At 43.7% G+C, this 20,710-nt stretch overlaps 2 protein-coding genes across 3 annotated transcripts in view; both read right to left on the reverse strand.

Moving 5' to 3' along the window:
- Nucleotides 1-7,924: 7,924 nt before the first annotated feature.
- Nucleotides 7,925-13,232, reverse strand: LOC140208672 (protein NYNRIN-like). Of its 2 annotated transcripts, none has more exons than XM_072277531.1 (2): nucleotides 10,758-13,232; nucleotides 7,925-9,545 (listed from the first exon to the last, which is right to left on the reverse strand). In XM_072277531.1, the coding sequence occupies exon 1, from the start codon at nucleotides 11,761-11,763 to the stop codon at nucleotides 10,846-10,848; it is 918 nt and encodes a 305-aa protein (XP_072133632.1). In that variant the 5' UTR covers nucleotides 11,764-13,232; the 3' UTR covers nucleotides 7,925-9,545; nucleotides 10,758-10,845. The 2 variants fall into 2 exon arrangements, with proteins under 2 accessions (XP_072133632.1, XP_072133631.1); XM_072277530.1 differs by having other exon boundaries at nucleotides 7,926-9,542.
- Nucleotides 13,233-13,276: 44 nt separating this feature from the next.
- Nucleotides 13,277-20,710, reverse strand: part of LOC140207872 (uncharacterized) — a 48,659-nt gene continuing 41,225 nt past the window's right edge. Inside the window, 2 exon segments of the mRNA XM_072276419.1 lie at nucleotides 13,277-13,339; nucleotides 13,341-14,010. Of these exon segments, the coding sequence (XP_072132520.1) occupies nucleotides 13,277-13,339; nucleotides 13,341-14,010 (733 nt within the window).

A 20,710-nucleotide genomic window follows, 5' to 3' on the forward strand; every position in this document is an offset into this window, starting at 1 on the left:
TGTACTTCCCCTTTTCTTAAATTGATTCCATTTAGATAATAATCTGCCTTCCTGTTCTTACCACCAGCATGGATAACCTCACATTTATCCACATTAAACTGCATCTGCCATGCATCCACCCACTCACCCAGCCTGTCAAAGTCACCCTGCATTCTCATAACACCCTCCTCACATTTCGCACTGCCACCCAGCTTTCTGTCATCGGCAAATTTGCTAATGTTACTTTTAATCCTTTCATCTGAATCATTAATATATATTGTAAACAGCTGCGGTCCCAGCTCTGAACCCTGTGGTACCTCACTGGTCACCGCCTGCCTTTCCGAAAGGGACCTGTTAATCGCTGCTCTTTGTTTTTTTGTCAGCCAGCCAATTTTCAATCCATGTCAGTACTCTGCCCCCAATACCAGGTGCCCTAATTTTGTCCACTAATCTCCTATCTGGGACTTTTCTGAAAGTCCAGGTGCACTATATCCACTGGCACTCCCTCATCCATTTTCATACTTACATCCTCAAAAAATTTCAGAAGATTAGTCAAGCATGATTTCTGCACTGGGGAGAAAGTTTCAACGAGCTGCATGCTGGATATTTGTCCATCACCGTTGCTGAATGCAATTTCGAGAGTGACTGTCGGTGCTGAACTCTACAATTATTGCTGATGCTCACCACACCCAGTTCTGCACACTGGTCACTGAGCATGGGAGGAGGTTCTTCTGCCGCATATTCACCTTTATTGGGACTGGAGTTTAACGTGGACTGGAGTGGAGAGCGGCCAGTGAAGGAGTGGAGCTTTGAGGCTTTGGCTCGAGAGATTTCAGCGAGCAGAGGCAGAGGATGAGCTTGCTCCCAGTCAGGTAAGGCCGGAAAAGTTTATTTAATTAATTAACTTAGGAGTTAGTAATGGAGGCAGTAGATAGGGCAGTGCAGTGCTCCGATTGTAGGATGTGGGAAGTCAGGGACAGCACAATTGTCTCCGATGTCTACACCTGCAAGAGGTGCATCCAGCTGCAGCTCCTGTCAAATTGGATCATTCGGGGGGCAGAGGCAGTAATAGATCAGAGTTTCAGGGAGACGGTCACCTCTAAAAGTCAGGAGACAGGTAGCTGGGTGACTGTCAGGAGAGGGAAGGGGAATAGACAGAAAGAGCAGAGCACCCCTGTGGCCGTTCCCATCAACAATATGTATACTGTTTTGGATACTGTTGGTGGGGACGACCTACCAGGGACAAGTTGCAGTGGTCGCGTCTCTGGCACCGAGACTGGACCCTCAGCTCAGAAAGGAAGGAGTGAAAAGAGGAGAGCAGTAGAGATAGGGGATTTGATAGTTAAGGGGACAGTTAAGAGGTTCTGTGGGAAAGATTGAGAATCCCAGTCTGTTCCCTCCCTGGTGCCAGGGTCCATGATACCTCGGATGGAGTTCTCGGTATTCTCAGGAGAGAGGGTGAGCAGGCAGATGTCGTGGTCCACGTGGGGACCAATGACATAGATAGGAGTAGGGATCAGGTCCTGAAGAAGGAATATAGGGAGTTAGGGGAAAAAAGTTAAAAAGCAGGACCTCAAAGGTGGTAAACTCAGGATTGCTTCCTGTGCCGTGAGACAGAGAGGGTAGGAACAGGAAGTCATGGCAGTTGAATGTGTGGCTGAAGAGTTGGTGCTGGGGGCAGGGGTTCAGATTTCTGGAGCATTGGGATCTCCTCTGGGGAAGGTCTGACCTGTACAACAAGGACGGGCTGCACCTGAACTGGAAAGGGACCAATATCCTGGTGGGCAGGTTTGTTAGAGCTGTTGGGGAGGGTTTAAACTAGTTTGTCAGGGTGGTGGGAATCAGAATGTGAGTGCAGAGATGAGGGTAGAAGGACAAGGGCATGATGCTGTGTGTTCTGAGTTGCTGAGGAAGGACAGACAGGGGACAAAACATACATGTAGCCAGATCGAGGGGTTGAAATGTGTCTATTCCAACGCTAGGAGTATTAGGAATAAAGAGCATGAACTTAGAGAATCGATCAGTACATGGAACAATGACGTTGTGGCCGTTACTGAAACTTGGCTGGAGGAAGGGCAGGATTGGCTGATGCAGGTACCAGGGTTTAGGTGTTTAAAAGGAATAGGATGGGAGGTAGAATGGGGGGGGGGGGGGCGGAGTAGCATTACTAGTCAGGGATTGTATCAGGGCTGTAGAAAGGGAGGACGCTGCACAGGGAGTGTCCACTGTGGTTGGAAGTCAGAAAGAGGAAGGGATCAATCACTGTGCCGGGAGTAGTCTATCGGCCCCCAAATAGCCCTCGGGACACCGAGGAGCAGATAAGCAGGCAGATTTTAGAATGGTGCAGGAAATACAGGGTTATAGTTATGGGTGATTTCAACTTCCCTCATATTGACTGGCACCTCCTGACTGCAAGGGGGATAGACGGGGCTGAATTAGTCAAGTGTGTTCAAGAAGGATTCCTGACACAGCATGTGGACCGGCGGACGAGAGGAGAGGCCATACTGGATCTAGTTCTGGGTAAAGAACCTGGTCAGGTGGCAGACCTCTTGGTGGGGGAGCATTTTGGTGAGAGTTACCACAACTCCCTTAGCTTTAGCATAGCTATGGAAAAGGATAAAAACAGACAAAATGGGAAAGTGCTTAACTGGGGAAGGGCTAACTATGAAGGGATGAGGCAGGAACTAGTGAGTCTAAATTGGAAACAGGTGTTGAAAGGTGAAAGCACAGAAGTAATGTGGAGGAAGTTTAGGGACCACTTGTAATGGGTTCAGGATAGGTTTGTCCCACTGAGGCAAGGAAAAAAATGGTCGGAAAAGGGAACCGTGGCTGACGAAACACGTGAGGCAACTCGTCAAGCGGAAGAAGGAAGCATATGTTAGGTATAAGAAGCAGTCAGAGCCCTGTTGGTTGCTTTTCGATTGCTCCTACCCTGTTTACTTAATTGTCTCCTACCAGTCTTTTTTTTTGAAATCTTATTATAATACTTCAATACTGCTTTACTCTGGCTGAGAAAAGAACCAAAGCATTTGCAAAAGAAAGAGAAACAGAAGATGAATCCCCAGTCACTTTGGATTCAATCAGTGACTTCCTTAAACAGCAAAAGTAGGAATTCTCTGACGAGTTTCAACAACTTAACGGCAAATTGGATACAATTCAACAAACTTTATTTGAGCATGAGAACCAAATTCAGGAGAATACTGTGAAGCTAATGACACTTGAAAAGGACATTGAAGATACAATTAAACTCTGCAAAGAGTTCTCTTTATCCAATGATAAAATGCTGAATATGATCATCAGTCCCGAGAATAGAAACAGGAGAAATAACTTGTGAATCGTGGGTCTTGAAGAATCAATTGAAGGCGCTGACCCTACAAAGTCTTTGCAAACTTTCTGAAGCAGCTTTTTCCTGCTTTATTCACTTCCGATCCGAAGCTCGATCGAGCTTTTCGCTCTCTGACTTTGAAGCCATTGTCCTCGGCGGCGAAACCCAGATCGATCGAACTAACCTTTCAGGAGTTTCGTATTAAGGACCTTTTAATTCGCCACACCCAGAGACAAGGAATGATTGATTTCCAAAATTACATGGTTAGATTTGTGGAAGAATATTCACCTGATATTTTGACTGATTATATGAAATATAAAGAAGATATCTCGGAATTTTATAATGAAGGATATAAACCATCCCTTCGGTTCCCTGCCCGTCTAAGTATTGTTTTGAAGAACGGATTGCGAAAAAGAATAAATGCAGTTGAAGATGCAAAAGAGTTTCTGAAGGATGAAGTCTAAAACTGTTGTATTTCTTATTTGATCAAGTTTCTTCTTCCGTTAATATGAATTTAAAATAAGGTTTCATTAAGCTTACATTTTGTGTGTTCATATATTGTCTTTTGTTTTTTTTTGCTACTTTATTTTATCCCTTTTTGAGGCTTTATTTTAATACAGCTTTCTTTGAATTTGTTTAAAGTGATCTTTTCATATTTTTGAATACTGAGTTGTTTTGCTTTTTATGTTGTGTCTTGATAGGGACATAATGACCTTGCAGGACTGGAGTTTTTTTTCTGTCAACAGGACTTTTTTGGGGCTGGTACTTAGTTCTTAGCTCACTGACTGTCTATTGGTCAGCTTTCTCGCTTTGGATGGGGGAGGGTGTAGGGCCTATTTCTCTCTGGGAGCTGTGTTGGGTTGAATATATGATTGTTTGAGATTTCTACACCCTAAGGACAAAGAGTTTTCATTCTTCTCACATGTTTATCATTCTTATTCTTGAATTGATTACTTTTTTATTAACTCTTCTAACTCCATCTGTAATCAACTGCAATTATGACATTATCGCCATTTCGGATCATGCTCCAATGAAACTTTCTATCAAGTTAATGGATACCACTTGTACTAATAGGCAATGGCGATTTAATTCCAATTTGCTTCAAGACCTGTACTTTGTTAAATTTATGAAGGAACAGATTGATTTCTTTTTTTCCAACTAACATTACGGAAGAAATTTCCAAAGGCACAGTTTGGGATGCTTTTAAAGCTTGTATCTGCGGACAGATTATTTCTTTTTCTGTTGGTTTAAACAAACGTATTAAGAATGAAACATTTTTGTTGGTTGATAAAATTAAAGGAATTGATAAGAAATATTCTATTGCTCCTAGTAAGGAGCTCTACAAACAGAGAGTCGAACTTCAAATGGAACATAACTTATTATTAACATCCTCAATTGAAAATCATTTAATGAAAACTAGAAGTGAGTTCTATATTCATAGTGATAAATCGGGTAAATTATTAGCTAATCAATTGAAAACTACTTCGGTTAAACGTCAAATTATCAAAATTCGTAAACATGATGACACTTTGACAGTTGATCATGACGAGATAAAACTTTTCAAGAATATTATGTTTCTTTATATCTTTCTGATTTTCCTCATGACCCTAACACTATGCATGATATTTTAAGGAAATTGAACTGTCTGAAATTATCACACAAAGAATGTTCAACATTAGAAACTCCTATTACAGATGAAGAAATAACAATGAACTCTGGCAAAATACCTGGTCCTGATGGTTTTACAGTGGAATTTTTAAAGTTTTTCCTCTATTCTCTCTCCTTGGTCGTCTAGAATATTTAAAGAAGCAATCAGATTAGGTAAATTACCACAATCATTTTATGAAGCTTCTATTTCTTTAATTCTTAAAAAGAATAAAGATCCTACTGATTGTGCATCATACAGACCGATATCGCTTTTGAATGTAGACGCCAATTTTTTTTCTAAAATATTAGTGACTGGGTTAGAAAAGGTACTACCTCAAATTATCTCTGTGGACCAAGCAGGATTTATTTAAAATCATTATTCATTTTCTTAATATTAGGAGGTTAATGAATATTGCTTATACTCCTTCATTTAACACCCAGGAATGTATTATTTCATTAGATGCTGAGAAAGCTTTCGACAGAGTTGAATGGCCATATTTAGTTACTGAGTTTGAGAAATGTAATTTTAGTCTGATATTTATATCTTGGATTAAATTGATATATCATTCCCCTGTAGCTTCCGATTGTAGTAACAATCAAAGATCTTCCTTTTTTCGTCTATCTCGGGGTACTAGGCAGGGATGTTCATTATTATTTGATATTGCCCTTGAACCTTTAGCAATTGCCATCCGAGACTCACCTAACATTTTTGATATTACCCGTGGAAATGAAATACAGGAGTTATCATTATATGCAGATGATTTGTTATTATATATCTCTCATCCTGGGAAATCTATTCCCGTTGTTTTATCCTTGTTGGCTCAGTTTAGTAATTTCTCTGATTACAAATTGAACCTTAATAAGAGTGAACTATTTCCCCTAAATATTCAGGTTTCTATTGATGGATGTTTACCGTTTAAATTGGTTACTGACTCTTTTACATATTTAGGGGATAAAATTACGAAAAAGCATAAAGATTTATTGAAAGCTAATTTTTTACCTTTAATCCATTACATTAAATTTTTGTTTACTAAATGGTCACCAATATCTTTATCATTGATCGGTCAGATCAATACTATCAAGATGATTATTTTGCCTAAATTTTTATATGTATTTCAGGTGGTGCCAATTTTCATTCCAAAATTCTTTTTTGATAATGTTGATTCCAAAATCTCCTCATATATATGACAGAACAAAAAATCCTAGGTTAGGTAAAAGACATTTACAGAAACCTAAAAAGGAGGTGGGGTTTAGCTTTGCTGAATTTTAGATTTTACTATTGGGCAATTAACATTTGATGTTTAAAATTTTGGTTGTGAGACTTGGATACAACTTCAAGTCCACATTGGGTAAATCTTGAACGTAATTCTTTACAAGGGTTTTCAATGGGTTCTATTCTAGGGACTTTGCTTCCCTTTACTCTTTCTAAATTGTATAAACAACTGGATAACCGAATAGTTAAATATACTTAACATACATGGTTTCAATTTTGAAAATTGTTTGGGTTGAATAAATTTATTTTAGCACGTCCTACTATATCTAATTTCTTTTTTCAACCCTCTACTATGGATCAAGCATATTTGGCTTGAAAAATTAAAGGTATAGTATGATTTTGTGATTTATTTTCGGATAATTGTTTCATGTCTTTTGAACAACTATCTAATAAATATAATTTGCCTAGATTTCACTTTGTTAGATATTTACAGGTTAGATACTGTTTCTCTTACCTTCCTGAATTTACAAACGTTTGCATATTCAATGGATATTTAGGAAAAAATGTGAGATTTAAAGCCTCTTCAGAAAGGTGTAATACCAATTATTTATAATGTAATTATGAAAATATGTCCAGTTGTATCTAATAACATTAAGACTGATTGGGAAAGGGAACTTAAGATTATTGTACCAATTGAAAATGGGAAAAAAATTCTTCAGTTAGTTAATTCATCCTCTATATGTGCTAAACATGTGTTGATACAGTTTAAGGTAGTACATAGGGCTCATATGTCTAAAGATAAATTACCTCGTTATTATTCTCATATAAATCCTATGTGTGATAGATGTCATTCTGAGATAGCTTCTCTAACTCAAATGTTTTGGTCATGTCCTTTGTTGAAAAAGTATTGGAAAGATATTTTTGATATTATCTCAACTGTTTTGAATATTGATCTACAACCTCACTCTATTACTGCCATTTTTGGGTTACCAATGATAGAATCAAGTCATTGAACCCCTTCAGCTCGTCGGATGATTGCATTTCTTACATTAATGGCTAGAAGATCCATTTTCCTGAATTGGAAAGAGATTAATCCTCCCACCACATTCCATTGGTTTTCTCAAACTATGTTGTGTTTAAATTTGGAAAAAATTAGAAGTGTTGTTTCTGATCCCTCTATTAAATTCGAAAAGACTTGGAGGCCATTTATTAAACATTTTCACATGATGTAACTTGACCTTTTCCAAACTTATTTTATTTCTTTGTAATACATGGTGAGAGGAACGGAGTCAACGACACTAATGGTTCCCTTTTTTTTAACGACGTTACTAAACAGCCCGTGCCTTTTTTTTAAGTTTAGTTGATTAACATTGTTCAGGTCAGTTTTTTTGCGGGGGTATATTTTTGTTTTTTTTTTCTTTTTCATGGTTTTTAATAGATGTTTTTGTTTTATATTGTTCATCTGTATCATGTATGATAGGGAGATTTAATACTCATGTGTCAGCTGGGCTTATTTAACTATGAAAATTACAATGCTGTATTCCCAATAATTTTGTATCAATACTGTGGTATGTTTATTATTATTATAGCAATAAAGATTGAAAAAGAAAAAAAGAATATATGATTGTTTGTTTGAATATCTTACTTTACAGTTTGCTTTCTAGTTTTAATAACTTATGGCTAGATTTTTTAATTACATGTTGATTGGTATTTAAAATGGTTTGAAATATTAACCTATTTAGTTTGAATGTGAAAGGGCTGAATCACCCCATCAAAAGGAACAAAGTGTTTGCTTATATTAAAAAATTAAAAGCACCCTTTTTTTTTACAAGAAACACACATACGCAGCTGTGATAGCTTACATTTTTTTACTCGGTGGAAGGATATGCAATTCCACTCTTCGTTTAATGCAAAATCACATGGAGTTTCAATTTTTGTAGGTAATACAGCTTCCTTTATTCAGCATAAACTTGTTTCGGACCCTAATAGTCGAGTTGTTATTGTATTAGGGAGTTTAGACAGTAACTTGATTGTTTTTGCTAATGTATATGGCCCCCAATGTAGATGATCCAGGATTTTTTTGAATGTCTATTTTCATTTTTACCAGATTTGTGTACTTACTCCCTTGTGACGGGAGGAGATTTTAACTGCTGGTTAGATCCAATATTAGATCGCTCATCTATTAAACCAGCCACACTTAATAAATCAGCTTTATTTATCCAATCTTTTCTAACTATATGTGGTAGAGTTGATGCTTGGCGTTTACTTTATCCGACGGACAGGGAGTATTTTTTCTCTCATGTCCATCATTCTTATACCGGGATTGACTTCTTTTATTGATAGTCAAACGATTCCATTAGTTTGAAAAAAATGAATATAAAGAGATTGCTATTTCTGACCACTCTCCTGTAATTCTATCTTTAAATCTTCCTGGTCCTATTCCCATGAGTAGATTTTGGCGATTTAACTCTGTTATCCAATGAGGATTTTTAAAAAAATTATGGAGAATCAAATTACTTTTTTTTTTGAAGAAAATACGTTGGAAGAGAAGTCTAGCCTTATTATATGGGATACTTTTAAAGCCTACATCCGGGGTCAAATTATTTCTTTTACTGCAAACATCATTAAAAAAGCTAACAAAGAAAGAAATGAATTAGCCAATCAGTTAAAGCAACTGGACCATAAATATGCTTCGGTACCTGATCCTGAAACATATAAGAGACGTATTGAAACTAAAACTAAATATGACCTTCTTTTAATGTATCCAATTGAAAGCCAACTTTTAAAAGATAGATTAGATTATGAGGACACTCAGTCCTCGTTTGTCATTTAGTAATGCATGCATTAAGAAATGATACAATGTTCCTCCAGTATGATATTACAGAAACACAAGACAGAACAAGACTAAAACTGACAAAAACCATATAATTATAACATAGTTACAACAGTGCAAAACAATACTGTAATTTGATAAAGAGCAGACCATGGGCACGGTAAAAAAAAGTCTCAAAGTCCCGATAGCCCCATCATTTCACGCAGACGGTAGAAGGAAGAAACTCTAACTGCCATGAACTTCCAGCACCGCAAACTTGCCAATGCAGCGCCCTGGAAGCACCCGACCACAGCCGACTGACTCCGTTCGAAAACGTCGAGCCTCCGACCAGCCCTCCGACATCGAGCACCATCTCTGCTGAGTGCTTCGACCCTGGCCCCGGCCGCCAAGCAACAGGCAAAGCCAAGGATTCGGGGCCTTGCCCTCCGGAGATTCTGGATCGCACAGTAGCAGTGGCAGCGAAACAGGCATTTCAGAAGTTACACCAGATGTTCCTCTGCGCTTCTCACATCTGTCTCCATCAAATCAGGATTGTGCACAGCATCCTACTTGACAAATAACAATATTCATCACTGGAGTGGCCGCTGCGTGCTTCGTTGTGCCACCATCTTCTCTCAGTCAACTTTATATTTATGGAGATAAAACTGGTAAGCTACTGGCTAATCAATTGAAGCCATTTTCAGCCAAGCGGCAAATTAAAGAAATACATAAAATTAATGGGGACATGACAACTGACCACCTTGAAATTAATGACACTTTTAGGGAATTTTATTCTAAATTGTATAGTTCTGACTCTGTTAATGATAATATTGCAATGAATAATTTTTAGATCAATTAAATATCCCTAATCTTTCGTTAGATGATTGTAGGCAATTGGATCAACCTATTTCCCAGGAGGAAAGTGCTCAGGCTATTTGAGAATTGCATGCTGGGAAATCCCCTGGACCCGTGGATTCTCTGAAGAGTTTAATAAGACTTTTTCCTCCTTGCTTATACCACACTTATGTTCTACCCTTACAGATTCCTTTAAGGTAGGAAGACTACCGCAGTCTTTTTACGAAGCTTCCATTTCGCTCATTCTCAAAAAGAATAAGAATCCAACTGAATGTTCTTCATATAGACCTATCTCTTTACTCAATTTCCACACTAAAATTTTATCCAAAGTATTGGCTAGCAGACTCAAAAATATTATATTGTAGCTGTGTGCTACACACAACACTAAAAATAACCACACGTAGTCGGTGAGTTAGAGTTGTGATAAAAGAGATTTATTCAAACTTCGTAGCCTGCTTTAAAGCCTTCCCGTTCCCGCCCTTCTTGGGCGGGACTGCTGTGGGGAATGCATAACGGCAGACCCTTTCCGCGCATGGGATTTCCCCCCTGCTGCTGAAGATGGCCTGGCGCCCTTTTTGGGGCCGGCCTCTCTGCCGGCGCGCGCTGGTTCATGTGTGCTAGAAAGTGGGTCGCCACATAACCACGCCCCCCAGAACCGGCGATACATCCCCCAATGTCCAGAGTCTGGATCGGCCTCTGTTTGGGAGGTCTGCCCCTGCGCCGCGGTGCCTGAGCCTGGACCAGCTGCGCCAAGTCCACATGGGCCGGTTTGAGTCGGTCCACCGTGAAAACCTCCTCTCCCCCCCCCCCCCCCCCGATGTCCAGCACGAACGTGGACCCGTTGTTCCTGATCACCTTAAACGGCCCCTCGTAGGGCCGCTGTAGCGGTGCCCGGTGTCCGCCCCGTCGTACAAAAAGAAACTTACAGTTCTGCAGGTCTTTGGGTATGCAGGTCGGGCTCTGTCCGTGCTGTGAAGTGGGGATGGGGGCCAGGTTACTGAGACGCTCCCGTAGTCAGACCAGGACTGCTGCGGGTTCTTCCTCTTGCCCCCTTGGGGCTGGTATGAACTCTCCTGGGACTACCAGGGGTGCGCCGTACACCAACTCAGCCAACGAGGTGTGCAGATCCTCCTCGGGCGCTGAGCGAATTCTGAGCAGGACCCAGGGAAGTTCGTCCACCCAGTTAGGCCCCTCCAGGCCGGCCATGAGAGCCGACTTCAGGTGACAGTGGTAGGTATTTGTGTGGTGTAGCTGTGATCCTAAAAGGCTGGCCATAGCCGACCACAGGCTGGAGGTGAACTGGGCTCCCCTGTCGGAGGTAATGTGGGCAGGTACCCCGAAGCGTGCTACCCAGGTTGCGATCAGTGCTCGGGCGCAGGATTCGGAGGTGGTGTCGGTGAGCGGGACTGCCTCTGGCCATCTCGTGAACCAGTCTATCATAATTAGGAGGTACCGCGCTCCTCGTGATACTGGCAGGGGCCCCACGATATCCACATGAATGTGGTGGAACCTCCGGCGGGTGGGTTCGAACCGCTGCAGCGGAGCCTTGGTGTGCCACTGCACCTTGGCCGTTTGGCACTGCATGCACATTTTGGCCCATTCACTGACCTGTTTACGAAGTCCATGCCACACGAACCTGTTGGCGACCAGCCGGACGGTTGTCCTGATGGAGGGGTGCACTAAGTTGTGAATGGATTTGAAAACCGGCCGGCGCCAGGCTGCTGGGACGATGGGGCGGGGTTGGCCGGTAGCTATGTAACACAGTAGGGTCCTCTCACCTGGGCCTACGAGGAGGTCTTGGAGCTGCAAACCGGAGACTGCAGTCCTGTAACTGGGGATCTCAGCGTCTGCCTGCTGTGCCTCTGCCAGCGCTGCATAGTCCACCCCCTGGGACAGGGCCTGTATGGTAGGTCTGGATAGTGTGTCCACCATGACGTTGTCCTTTCCCGAGACATGCCGGATGTCATCGTGTATTCGGAGATGTCGGACAGATGTCGCTGCTGGTGGGAAGACCAGGGGTCGGACACCTTAGTGAACGCAAAGGTAAGCGGTTTGTGGCCTGTGAACGCGGTGAAGGGCCTACCTTCTAAGAAGTATCTGAAATGCCGGATTTCCAGGTATAGTGCCAATAGCTCCCGGTTGAAAGCACTGTATTTGAGTTCGGGTGGTCGTAGGTGTTTGCTGAAGAATGCCAGGGGTTGCCAGCGACTCTCGATGAGTTGTTCCAGCACTCCACCAACTGCTGTGTTGGATGCGTCCACCGTGAGGGCAGTAGGAACGCCCATTCTGGGGTGCACTAGCATCGCGGCGTTTGCTAAGGCTTCTTTGGTTTTAACAAAAGCGGCCGCGGCCTCTTTATCCCAGGTAATGTCCTTGCCCTTACCCGACATCAGGGTGAACAGGGGGCGCATGATTCGGGCTGCTGAGGGGAGGAAACAGTGGTAGAAATTCACCATACCCATGAAACGTCGACTGTACTTCTTCCTAGAGATGCTGCCTGGCCTGCTGCGTTCACCAGCAACTTTGATGTGTGTTGCTTGAATTTCCAGCATCTGCAGAATTCCTCATGTTTAGGAAAATGGTGCATAGTTTTCTGAAGGTGGAATCTCATGTGGATAGGGTGGTGAAGAAAGCTTTTGGTATGCTGGCCTTTGTAAATCAGAGCATTGAGTATAGGAGTTGGGATGTAATGTTAAAATTGTACAAGGCATTGGTAAGGCCAAATTTGGAGTATTGTGTACAGTTCTGGTCACTGAGTTACAGGAAAGATGTCAACAAAATAGAGAGAGTACAGAGGAGATTTACTAGAATGTTACCTGGGTTTCAGCACCTGAGTTACAGAGAAAGGTTGAACAAGTTAGATCTTTATTCTTTGGAGCGTAGAAGGTTGAGGGGGGACTTGATAGAGGTATTTAAAATTATGAGGGGGATAGATAGACTTGACGTGGATAGGCTTTTTCCTTTGAGAGTAGGGGAGATTCAAGCAACTGGACATTAGTTGAGAGTTAAGGGGCAAAAGTTCAGGGGTAACACGAGGGGGAACTTCTTTACTCGGAGAGTGGTAGCTGTGTGGAACGAGCTTCCAGTAGAAGTGGTAGAGGCGGGTTCGATTTTGTCATTTAAAAAAAATTCGATCGGTATATGGACAGGAAAGGAACGGAGGGTAGAGGCAGGTAGATTTGACTAAGTGAGAGTAAGCGTTCAACACGGACTAGAAGGGCCAAGTTGGCCTATTTCCGTGCTGTAATTGTTATATGGTTATATGAACTTGCGGGTGTCTCTGTAGGTTGGACAACTGAGTGACTTCCTTCTCAGACCGAGCAGGTGAATGGCCTCTCCCCAGTGTGAACTGACTGGTGTGCTTGTAGGCTAGCTAACTGTGTGAATCCCTTCCCACAGACTGAGCAGGCGAATGGCCGCTATGCAGTGTGAACTGACTGGTGTCTCAGTAGGTGAGATGCCTGAGTGAATCCCTTCCCACAGTCTGAGCAGGTGAACGGCCTCTCCCCAGTGTGAACTTGCTGGTGTCTCTGTAGATCAGATGATCGAGTGAATCCCTTCCCACAGACTGAGCAGGTGAATGGCCTCTCCCCAGTGTGAAATCGCTGGTGTTTCAGTAGGTCAGATGACTGAGTGAATCCCTTCCTACAGACTGAGCAGGTGAACGGCCTCTCCCCAGTGTGAACTCGCTGATGTACCTTCAGTTGGGATGAGCAACTGAATCCCTTCGCACAGTCTGAGCAGGTGAATGGCCTCTCCCCAGTGTGAAGTCGCTGATGTATCTGCAGATCAGGTGATCGAGTGAATCCCTTCCCACAGTCTGAGCAGGTGAACGGCCTCTCCCCAGTGTGAACTCGCTGATGTTCCTTCAGTTGAGATGACGAAGTGAATCCCTTCCCACAGTCTGAGCAGGTGAACGGCCTCTCCCCAGTGTGAACTCGCTGATGTATCTGTAGATCAGATGATCGAGCAAATCCCTTCCCACAGTCTGAGCAGGTGAACGGCCTCTCCCCAGTGTGAACTCGCTGATGTGCTTGTAGGTTAGCTAACTGTGTGAATCCCTTCCCACAGTTCGAGCAGGTGAATGGCCTCTCCCCAGTGTGAACTCTCTGATGTACCTTCAGGTTAGATGACTGAGTGAATCCCTTCCCGCAGTCTGAGCAGGTGAACGGCTGCTCCCTGGTGTGAACTCGCTGGTGAGCCATTAGGTCGAATAACCGCGTGAATCCTTCCCCACAAATTCAGCAGATGACCAGCCTCTGCTCAGTGTGAACAGACTGGCGTATCCACAGGTGGGATGACCGACTGAATCCCGTCTCACACATAGAACAGGTGAATGGGCTTGTCTCAGTGTAAACTTGCTGATGTACCTGCAGTTAAGATGATAGAGTGAATCCATTCCACTGTCTGAGCAGGTGAATGGCCTCTCCCCTGTGTAAGATGACGGGCATGCCAGTCGGTCAGATGATCAAATGAATCTCTCCCCACAGTCTGAGCAGGAAGGATGATCGAGTGAATCATTGCTCCACTTCTTAAATATCTGGACAAAGACAGCAAAACTGGCGTGTTGTGTTCGAGATTCCCGTAGACAAATTCCTTGTCATTTTTAATCTGTAAAAAGATTTACAAAATCGATCAATGAGTGAAGGACAACATTTCAGATGAGATCACTTGAGTTGCCAAGGTGTGATCTGGCATCACACTGTTACAGTGAGGTTCAACCCAAGTTGGAGAGAGAAATCATCTTCTAACTGGGCACAGTGCTGGTATCTGGAATGACCATCAAATTCTCTGATGCTCTTCCTGTTTCTATAAGAATGGGGCATTTCTGCCATCTCCAATCTGTGACCTGGCTCAGTTTGACTCTCTCCATTGGTATTGTTCCCTGTTCCCACTGAGCTGCATGGGTTCCTGGCCCCACAGTAACTGAAATACTCACACAAATAGCCGGCAGTGCATTCCATGCATCCACCACTCTCTGTGTAAAAAACTTACCCCTGACTTCCCCTCAGTATCTATTTCCAAGCACCTTAAAACTATGTCCCCTGTTGTTAGCCATTTCAGCCCTGGGAAAAAAACCTCTGGCTCTCCATACGATTAATGCCCCTCATTAAAAAAGGCTCTAAACATAAACAAGGAAATTATACATTGCTTTGAGGATTTGTTAGAAGTATATAAAATTATGAGGGTATAGGGTAAATGCAAGCAGCTTTTTCCACTGAGGTTGGGTGGGATGACAACCAGAGGTCATGGGTAAGTGGGGAAGGTGAAAATTTAATGGGAACATTTGGAAAAGCTCTTTCCTGCAGTGGTCGTGAGAGTGTGGATTGAGATGTCAGCACAAGTGGTGAATATGAACTCGGTTTCACCATTTCAAAGAAGTTTGGATGGGAGCCTGGATGATAGGGGTATGGAGGGCGATGGTCTCGGTGCAGGTAGTTGCATTAGACCAGCGGTCCCCAACCACCGGGTCGCAAAGCATGTGCTCCCGGGCTACAAGGAAACAATATGATTTGGCGATATGAGTCAGCTGCACCTTTTCTCATTCCCCGTCACGGCCACTGATCAGCCATTACACATGTGAGGTCATGACCCGCGCGTCATCTGTGTCAGCGCGGGAAGGAGATCAACTCCTCGAGCTTGCAAATGACGGCGGGCTGAGAAGTATGTTTGAAATAACATCTCTGTCGGCATTCTGGATCAAAGTCAAGGCTAAATATCCTGAGATAGCCACGAAAGCACTGAAAACGTTGCTTCCATTTCCAACATATCTCTGCGAAGCGGAGTTTTCTCCAATGAATGCAACGAAAACTAAATTGCGGAATAGACTGGACAGGAACTCACTTCGAGTATCGCTGTCTCCCATCATCCCTCGATAGGACCGTGTTGTTGGAGGGAAACAAGCCCAGGGCTCCCACTGATTCAGCGATATTGGTGTGTTGCAATGATCTTATATATTCATACGGGGAAAATATGTGCTGTGTGTTTAAAATCCAAATGTTACTTAAAATGTCATGATGCTGTTGACTTACCTATATAACCATATAACAATTACAGCACGGAAACAGGCCACCTCTGCCCTTCTAGTCCGTGCCGAACGCTACTCTCACCTAGTCCCGCCGACCTGTACTCAGCCCATAACCCTCCATTCCTTTCCTGTCCATATAGCTATCCAATTTTTCTTTAAATGATAATATCAAACCTGCTTCTGCCACTTCTACTGGAAGTTCATTCATCACTTACTTCAAGCTCCTCTAATAATTGACTTATCACTATATTCATGCGAGGAAAATATGTGCTGTGTGTTTAATATTAAATTCGTTAGATAAACCCTTTTAGAAATGAAATTGGGTGTATTAGCCATTTATCACCTATATTCCAGTCATGATTAACACCGCTCCCCCCCCCCACTCCGAACAGAATCACGAAAAAGGATTTGCAGGAAAAATCGGCAGGCCACAACGCGCATGCGCACTGGTGCACGCGCAAGGCTTCATGGTCATTGTAGTCTTTCTCTGGGTAAACGCAACGTATTTGACTGCTACTCTTGTCCGTTGGCAACCCTACCCACCCCCCCCCACCGCCCCCCCCCCACCGGGTCGGCCGGTCCGCAAGAATATTGTCAATATTAAACCGGTCTGCAGTGCAAAAAAGGTTGGGGACCCTTGCATTAGACAGCTTAAATGTTTTTTCAGCATTGACCAGATGGGCTAAATAGCCTGTTTCTATACTGAACTTCTCCATGTTTCTATGACACAGAAGCTGGCCAAACTTGTTTGGAAGGGAAAAGTTGGGAGTGACAACGGAGCAGCGATGGCTGGAGTTTCTGGGAGCAATTTGGGAGCTCAGTGATCGATACATCCGAAAGATGTGGAAACATTGGAAAGGCAGGAGGACACAACCGTGGTTGAAATGAGAAGCCAAAGCCAACATAAAAGCCAAAGAGAGGGTAAACGAAAGAGTGAAAACGATTGGGAAGCTTTTAGAAACCAACAGAAGACGACTAAAAAAAAAGTCAGAGCTCAGGGCGTGGAATTATGATATTGTAGTCATTAGTGAGTCTTTGTAGCGCCCAACAGTCTGAGGCATTTAGAGGAACAAAATATCCGGGGCCTCAATATCTCTTGAAAACCAAGGTTCCCTGCACCAGTTAACTTTCAACTTTTATTATGCAGGCACATACAAACTCTACACCTTCAAAATTTCACTTCTGAAGGCCCCCCACTTACCAAGTACTCCTTTGCCAGAAAACAGCCTGTCCCAAACCACACTTGTCAGATCCTTTCTGATACCATCAAAATTGACCTTTCTCCAATTTAGAATCTCAACCCATGGTCCAGACCTCTCTTTTTTCCATATTTACTTTGAATCTCATGGCATTATGGTCACTAATTTCAGTCACCAGCCCTGGATCATCAACCTATTGCACACTTTTACATCAGGAATTCTATGTACTGATTAAGGGCACATTTGACAAACTATACCCCATCTAGTCCTCTTACAGTATGGGAGTCCCAGTCAATACATGGAAAGTTAAAATCACTTACTGAATCAACTTTTGTTTCTTGGCATGGTCTGCGATCTCTCTACAAATTTGTTCCTCTAAATCCCTCGGATTGTTGGGTGCAACCAAGTCCCCAATAATGGCTACAATATCAGAATTCCCTGTCCTGAGCTCATCTGGTTTTCCTACAGTGCTTCTTGCATTGTGATATACACAGCTCAGCACATTCATCGCTCCATGCTCAACCATTTGATTGCTGACTGTACCTGAGGTCTGAACAACATCCGACTGGTGTAAAGAAAACAACCTCTCCCTCATTGTCACAAAACATGCATCATTGCTGTCGCAGTTTATGTTCCACTGGATGCTAATGCTAAAGTAGCCATGAAAGACCTCAGTGCTGCTATTAGCAAGCTGCAGACATTGCATCCAGACGGAGCTTTGACTGTCGCTGGAGACTTTAATCATTGTAACCTACGTACCGTGCTTCCAAGATTTTACCAAAATGTATTATGCACCACCAGGTGTAATAAAACCTCAGATCATGTGTACACAAATGTGGCTGACACTCACAAACTCACTACCCTCCCCCATCTGGGACAGTCCGACCATCTTTCATTGTTTCTGCTTCCCAAGTATAGCCCGGTCACTAAACGTGTGAAACCCACAATGAAGACTATTAAGATCTGGCTGGAGGGGGCTGACTCTGCTCTTCAGCACCAATTCCAGCACACAGACTGGAGCACGTTTGCTGCCCATACCACCACAGACTCTCAGATTGACATTGATTTATACACCAACTCTGTCCTTGAGCACATCAACAAGTGTGTAGATAGAGAGACATTACTAAAACAAATAGGAGTTTTCGCCAATCAGAAACCATGGATGAACAGAGAGGTTCACCTCCTGCTCAAAGCAAGAGATTCAGCCTTCAGGTCTGGAGACTGGGAGGTTCACAGCTCAGCCAGGGCCAACCTGAGGAGGGGAATCTCTCAGGCTAAACACATATACAAACAGAGAATCGAGGAGCATTTCAACTCCTCAGACCCCCGGTCCATGTACATGGCATACAGGTCATTACAGACTTCAAACCTCCCAGTACTGTGCCCCCTTCCAGCTCTGCTACCCTCCCTGATGAGCTCAATTACTTCTACATTCGCTCTGATCAAGGGAACAAGGAGGTCATCCTCAAAGCGGATCTCCCACCTGGTGAACTGTCTCTCTCACTTTCCACCTCCGATGTTTGTGCCACCCTGAGCAGGGTGAATGTACGGAAGGCAGCTGGTCCGGATGCAATACCTGACCATGTGGTGAGACTCTGTGCAGGGCAGTTGACCGGGGTCTTCATGGACATTTTTAATTTGTCCCTGGCCCGGGGTGTTGTCCCCACAAGCTTCAAGATCGCCACCATCGTGCCAGTACTGAAGCATTCCACTGCCACGAGCCTGAATGATTTCCGCCCAGTTGCACTCACCCCCATCATTGCAAAGTGCTTTGAGAGACTGGTTTTATCACATCTGAAATCCTGTCTGCCCACTACCCTGGACCCCCATCGCACCAACAGGTCAACAGAGGACACCATCTCCACGGCACTTCACTCTGCCCTGACCCACCTGGACAGCCCCAACTCTTACGTCAGAATGCTGTTCATTGACTTTAGTTCAGCATTCAATTCTGTAAGCCCCTTCAAGCTGATCACCAAACTTGGCCAGCTTGCTATCAGCTCATCCCTCTGCAATTGGACCTTGGACTTTCTGACTAACAGACCCCAATCAGTTAAGTTAGACAACCTCTCCTCCTCCACTCTCACCCTGAACACCGGCGTGCCTCAAGGCTGTGTGCTGAACCCTCTTCTGTACTCCCTGTTCACCTATGACTGCGTTCCTGTACATGGTTCTAACTCCATAATCAAGTTCGCAGATGACACCACGGTGGTTGGTCTGATCAGAGGGGATGACGAGACAGCCTACAGGGACGAGGTCCAGCACCTGGCCACGTGGTGTGCCGACAACAATCTGACCCTTAACACCCAGAAGACCAAGGAGATCACTGTGGACTTCAGGCATGCCAGGAGCCACACTCACGTCCCCATCTACATCAACGGAACTGTAGTGGAGCGTGTATCAAGCTTCAAGTTCCTTGGTGTCCACTTTTCCGAGGATCTCATCTGGTCCCTGAACTCCTCCATTCTGATCAAGAAGGCACAACAGCGCCTTTACTTCCTGCGGAGCAACAAGAAAGCTCACCTCTGTCCCAGGATATGACAGACTTTTACTGCTGTACCATTGAGAGCATACTCACCAACTGCATCTCAGTGTGGTATGGCAATTGTCCTGTATCAGAGCGCAAAGCACTCCAGTGTGTGGTGAAAACTACCCAGCGGATTATCAACAGCCAATTGTCCACCATTGAGAACATCTACCATAAACGCTGCCTGGGCAGGGCGAAAAGAATTATCAAGGATACATCTCACCCTAACCATGGACTTTTTAACTCCCCTCCCATCAAGGAGGTGCTAAAGGAGCCTCCGCTCCCACACCAACAGGCACAGGAAGAGCTTCTTCCCTGAGGCTGTGACACTGCTGAACCTCTAGTCACAGCGCTAAGCAGTATTGCATCCGTATTGTACTGTCTCAGTACTTTTATATTTGGGTGTTGTAGCACTTTTTTATTCAGTTATTTTGTAAATAACACGATTCTTTGCATTTCTGGTCAGATGCTAACCACATTTCATTGGCTTTGTATCTGTACTTGGCACAGTGACAATAAAGTTGAATCCAATCTAATCTAAAAAAAACAAAGGGGTTGATTGTGGATGACAGGAGGAATGGAGACAGGCTAATCCCAATTGACATTGATGGATCTGGGGTTGAGACAGTGAACTGCTTTAAGATCCTTGGCATAAACATCAGCGAGGACCTCACATGGTCTGTACATACCGGCTGTGTTGTGAAAAAAGCACAACAGTACCTTGCTCACCTCGGACGGCTGAAGAAGCTTGGGATTGAGTCCCAAATCCTAAGAACTTTCTACTGGAACACAACTGAGAGCATCCTGACTGGCTGCATCACTGCCTGGATGATCTGGAATTGATCCATTTCAAGTTCCAACTCCATAAAGTGCAGGGTTATGAGCTGCAGCTGGATGCACATCTTGTAGGTGAGGGCATAAGGGACAGTGGAGGTTCCACCACCAATGTCCCCTCTAATTTGTAATGACCGGTATGCACATAGAGCTTTAAGTTCCTCAGGGTAAATATCACAAATGACCTGACCTGGTCCAACCAAGCAGAGTTCACTGCCAAGAAGGCCCACCAGCACCTTTACTTCCTGAGAAAACTAAAGAAATTTGGCCTGTCCTCTAAAACCCTCACTA

Source organism: Mobula birostris, chromosome 13 (assembly GCF_030028105.1).
Source record: "Mobula birostris isolate sMobBir1 chromosome 13, sMobBir1.hap1, whole genome shotgun sequence".
In the NCBI taxonomy this organism is placed as follows: Eukaryota; Metazoa; Chordata; class Chondrichthyes; order Myliobatiformes; family Myliobatidae; genus Mobula; species Mobula birostris.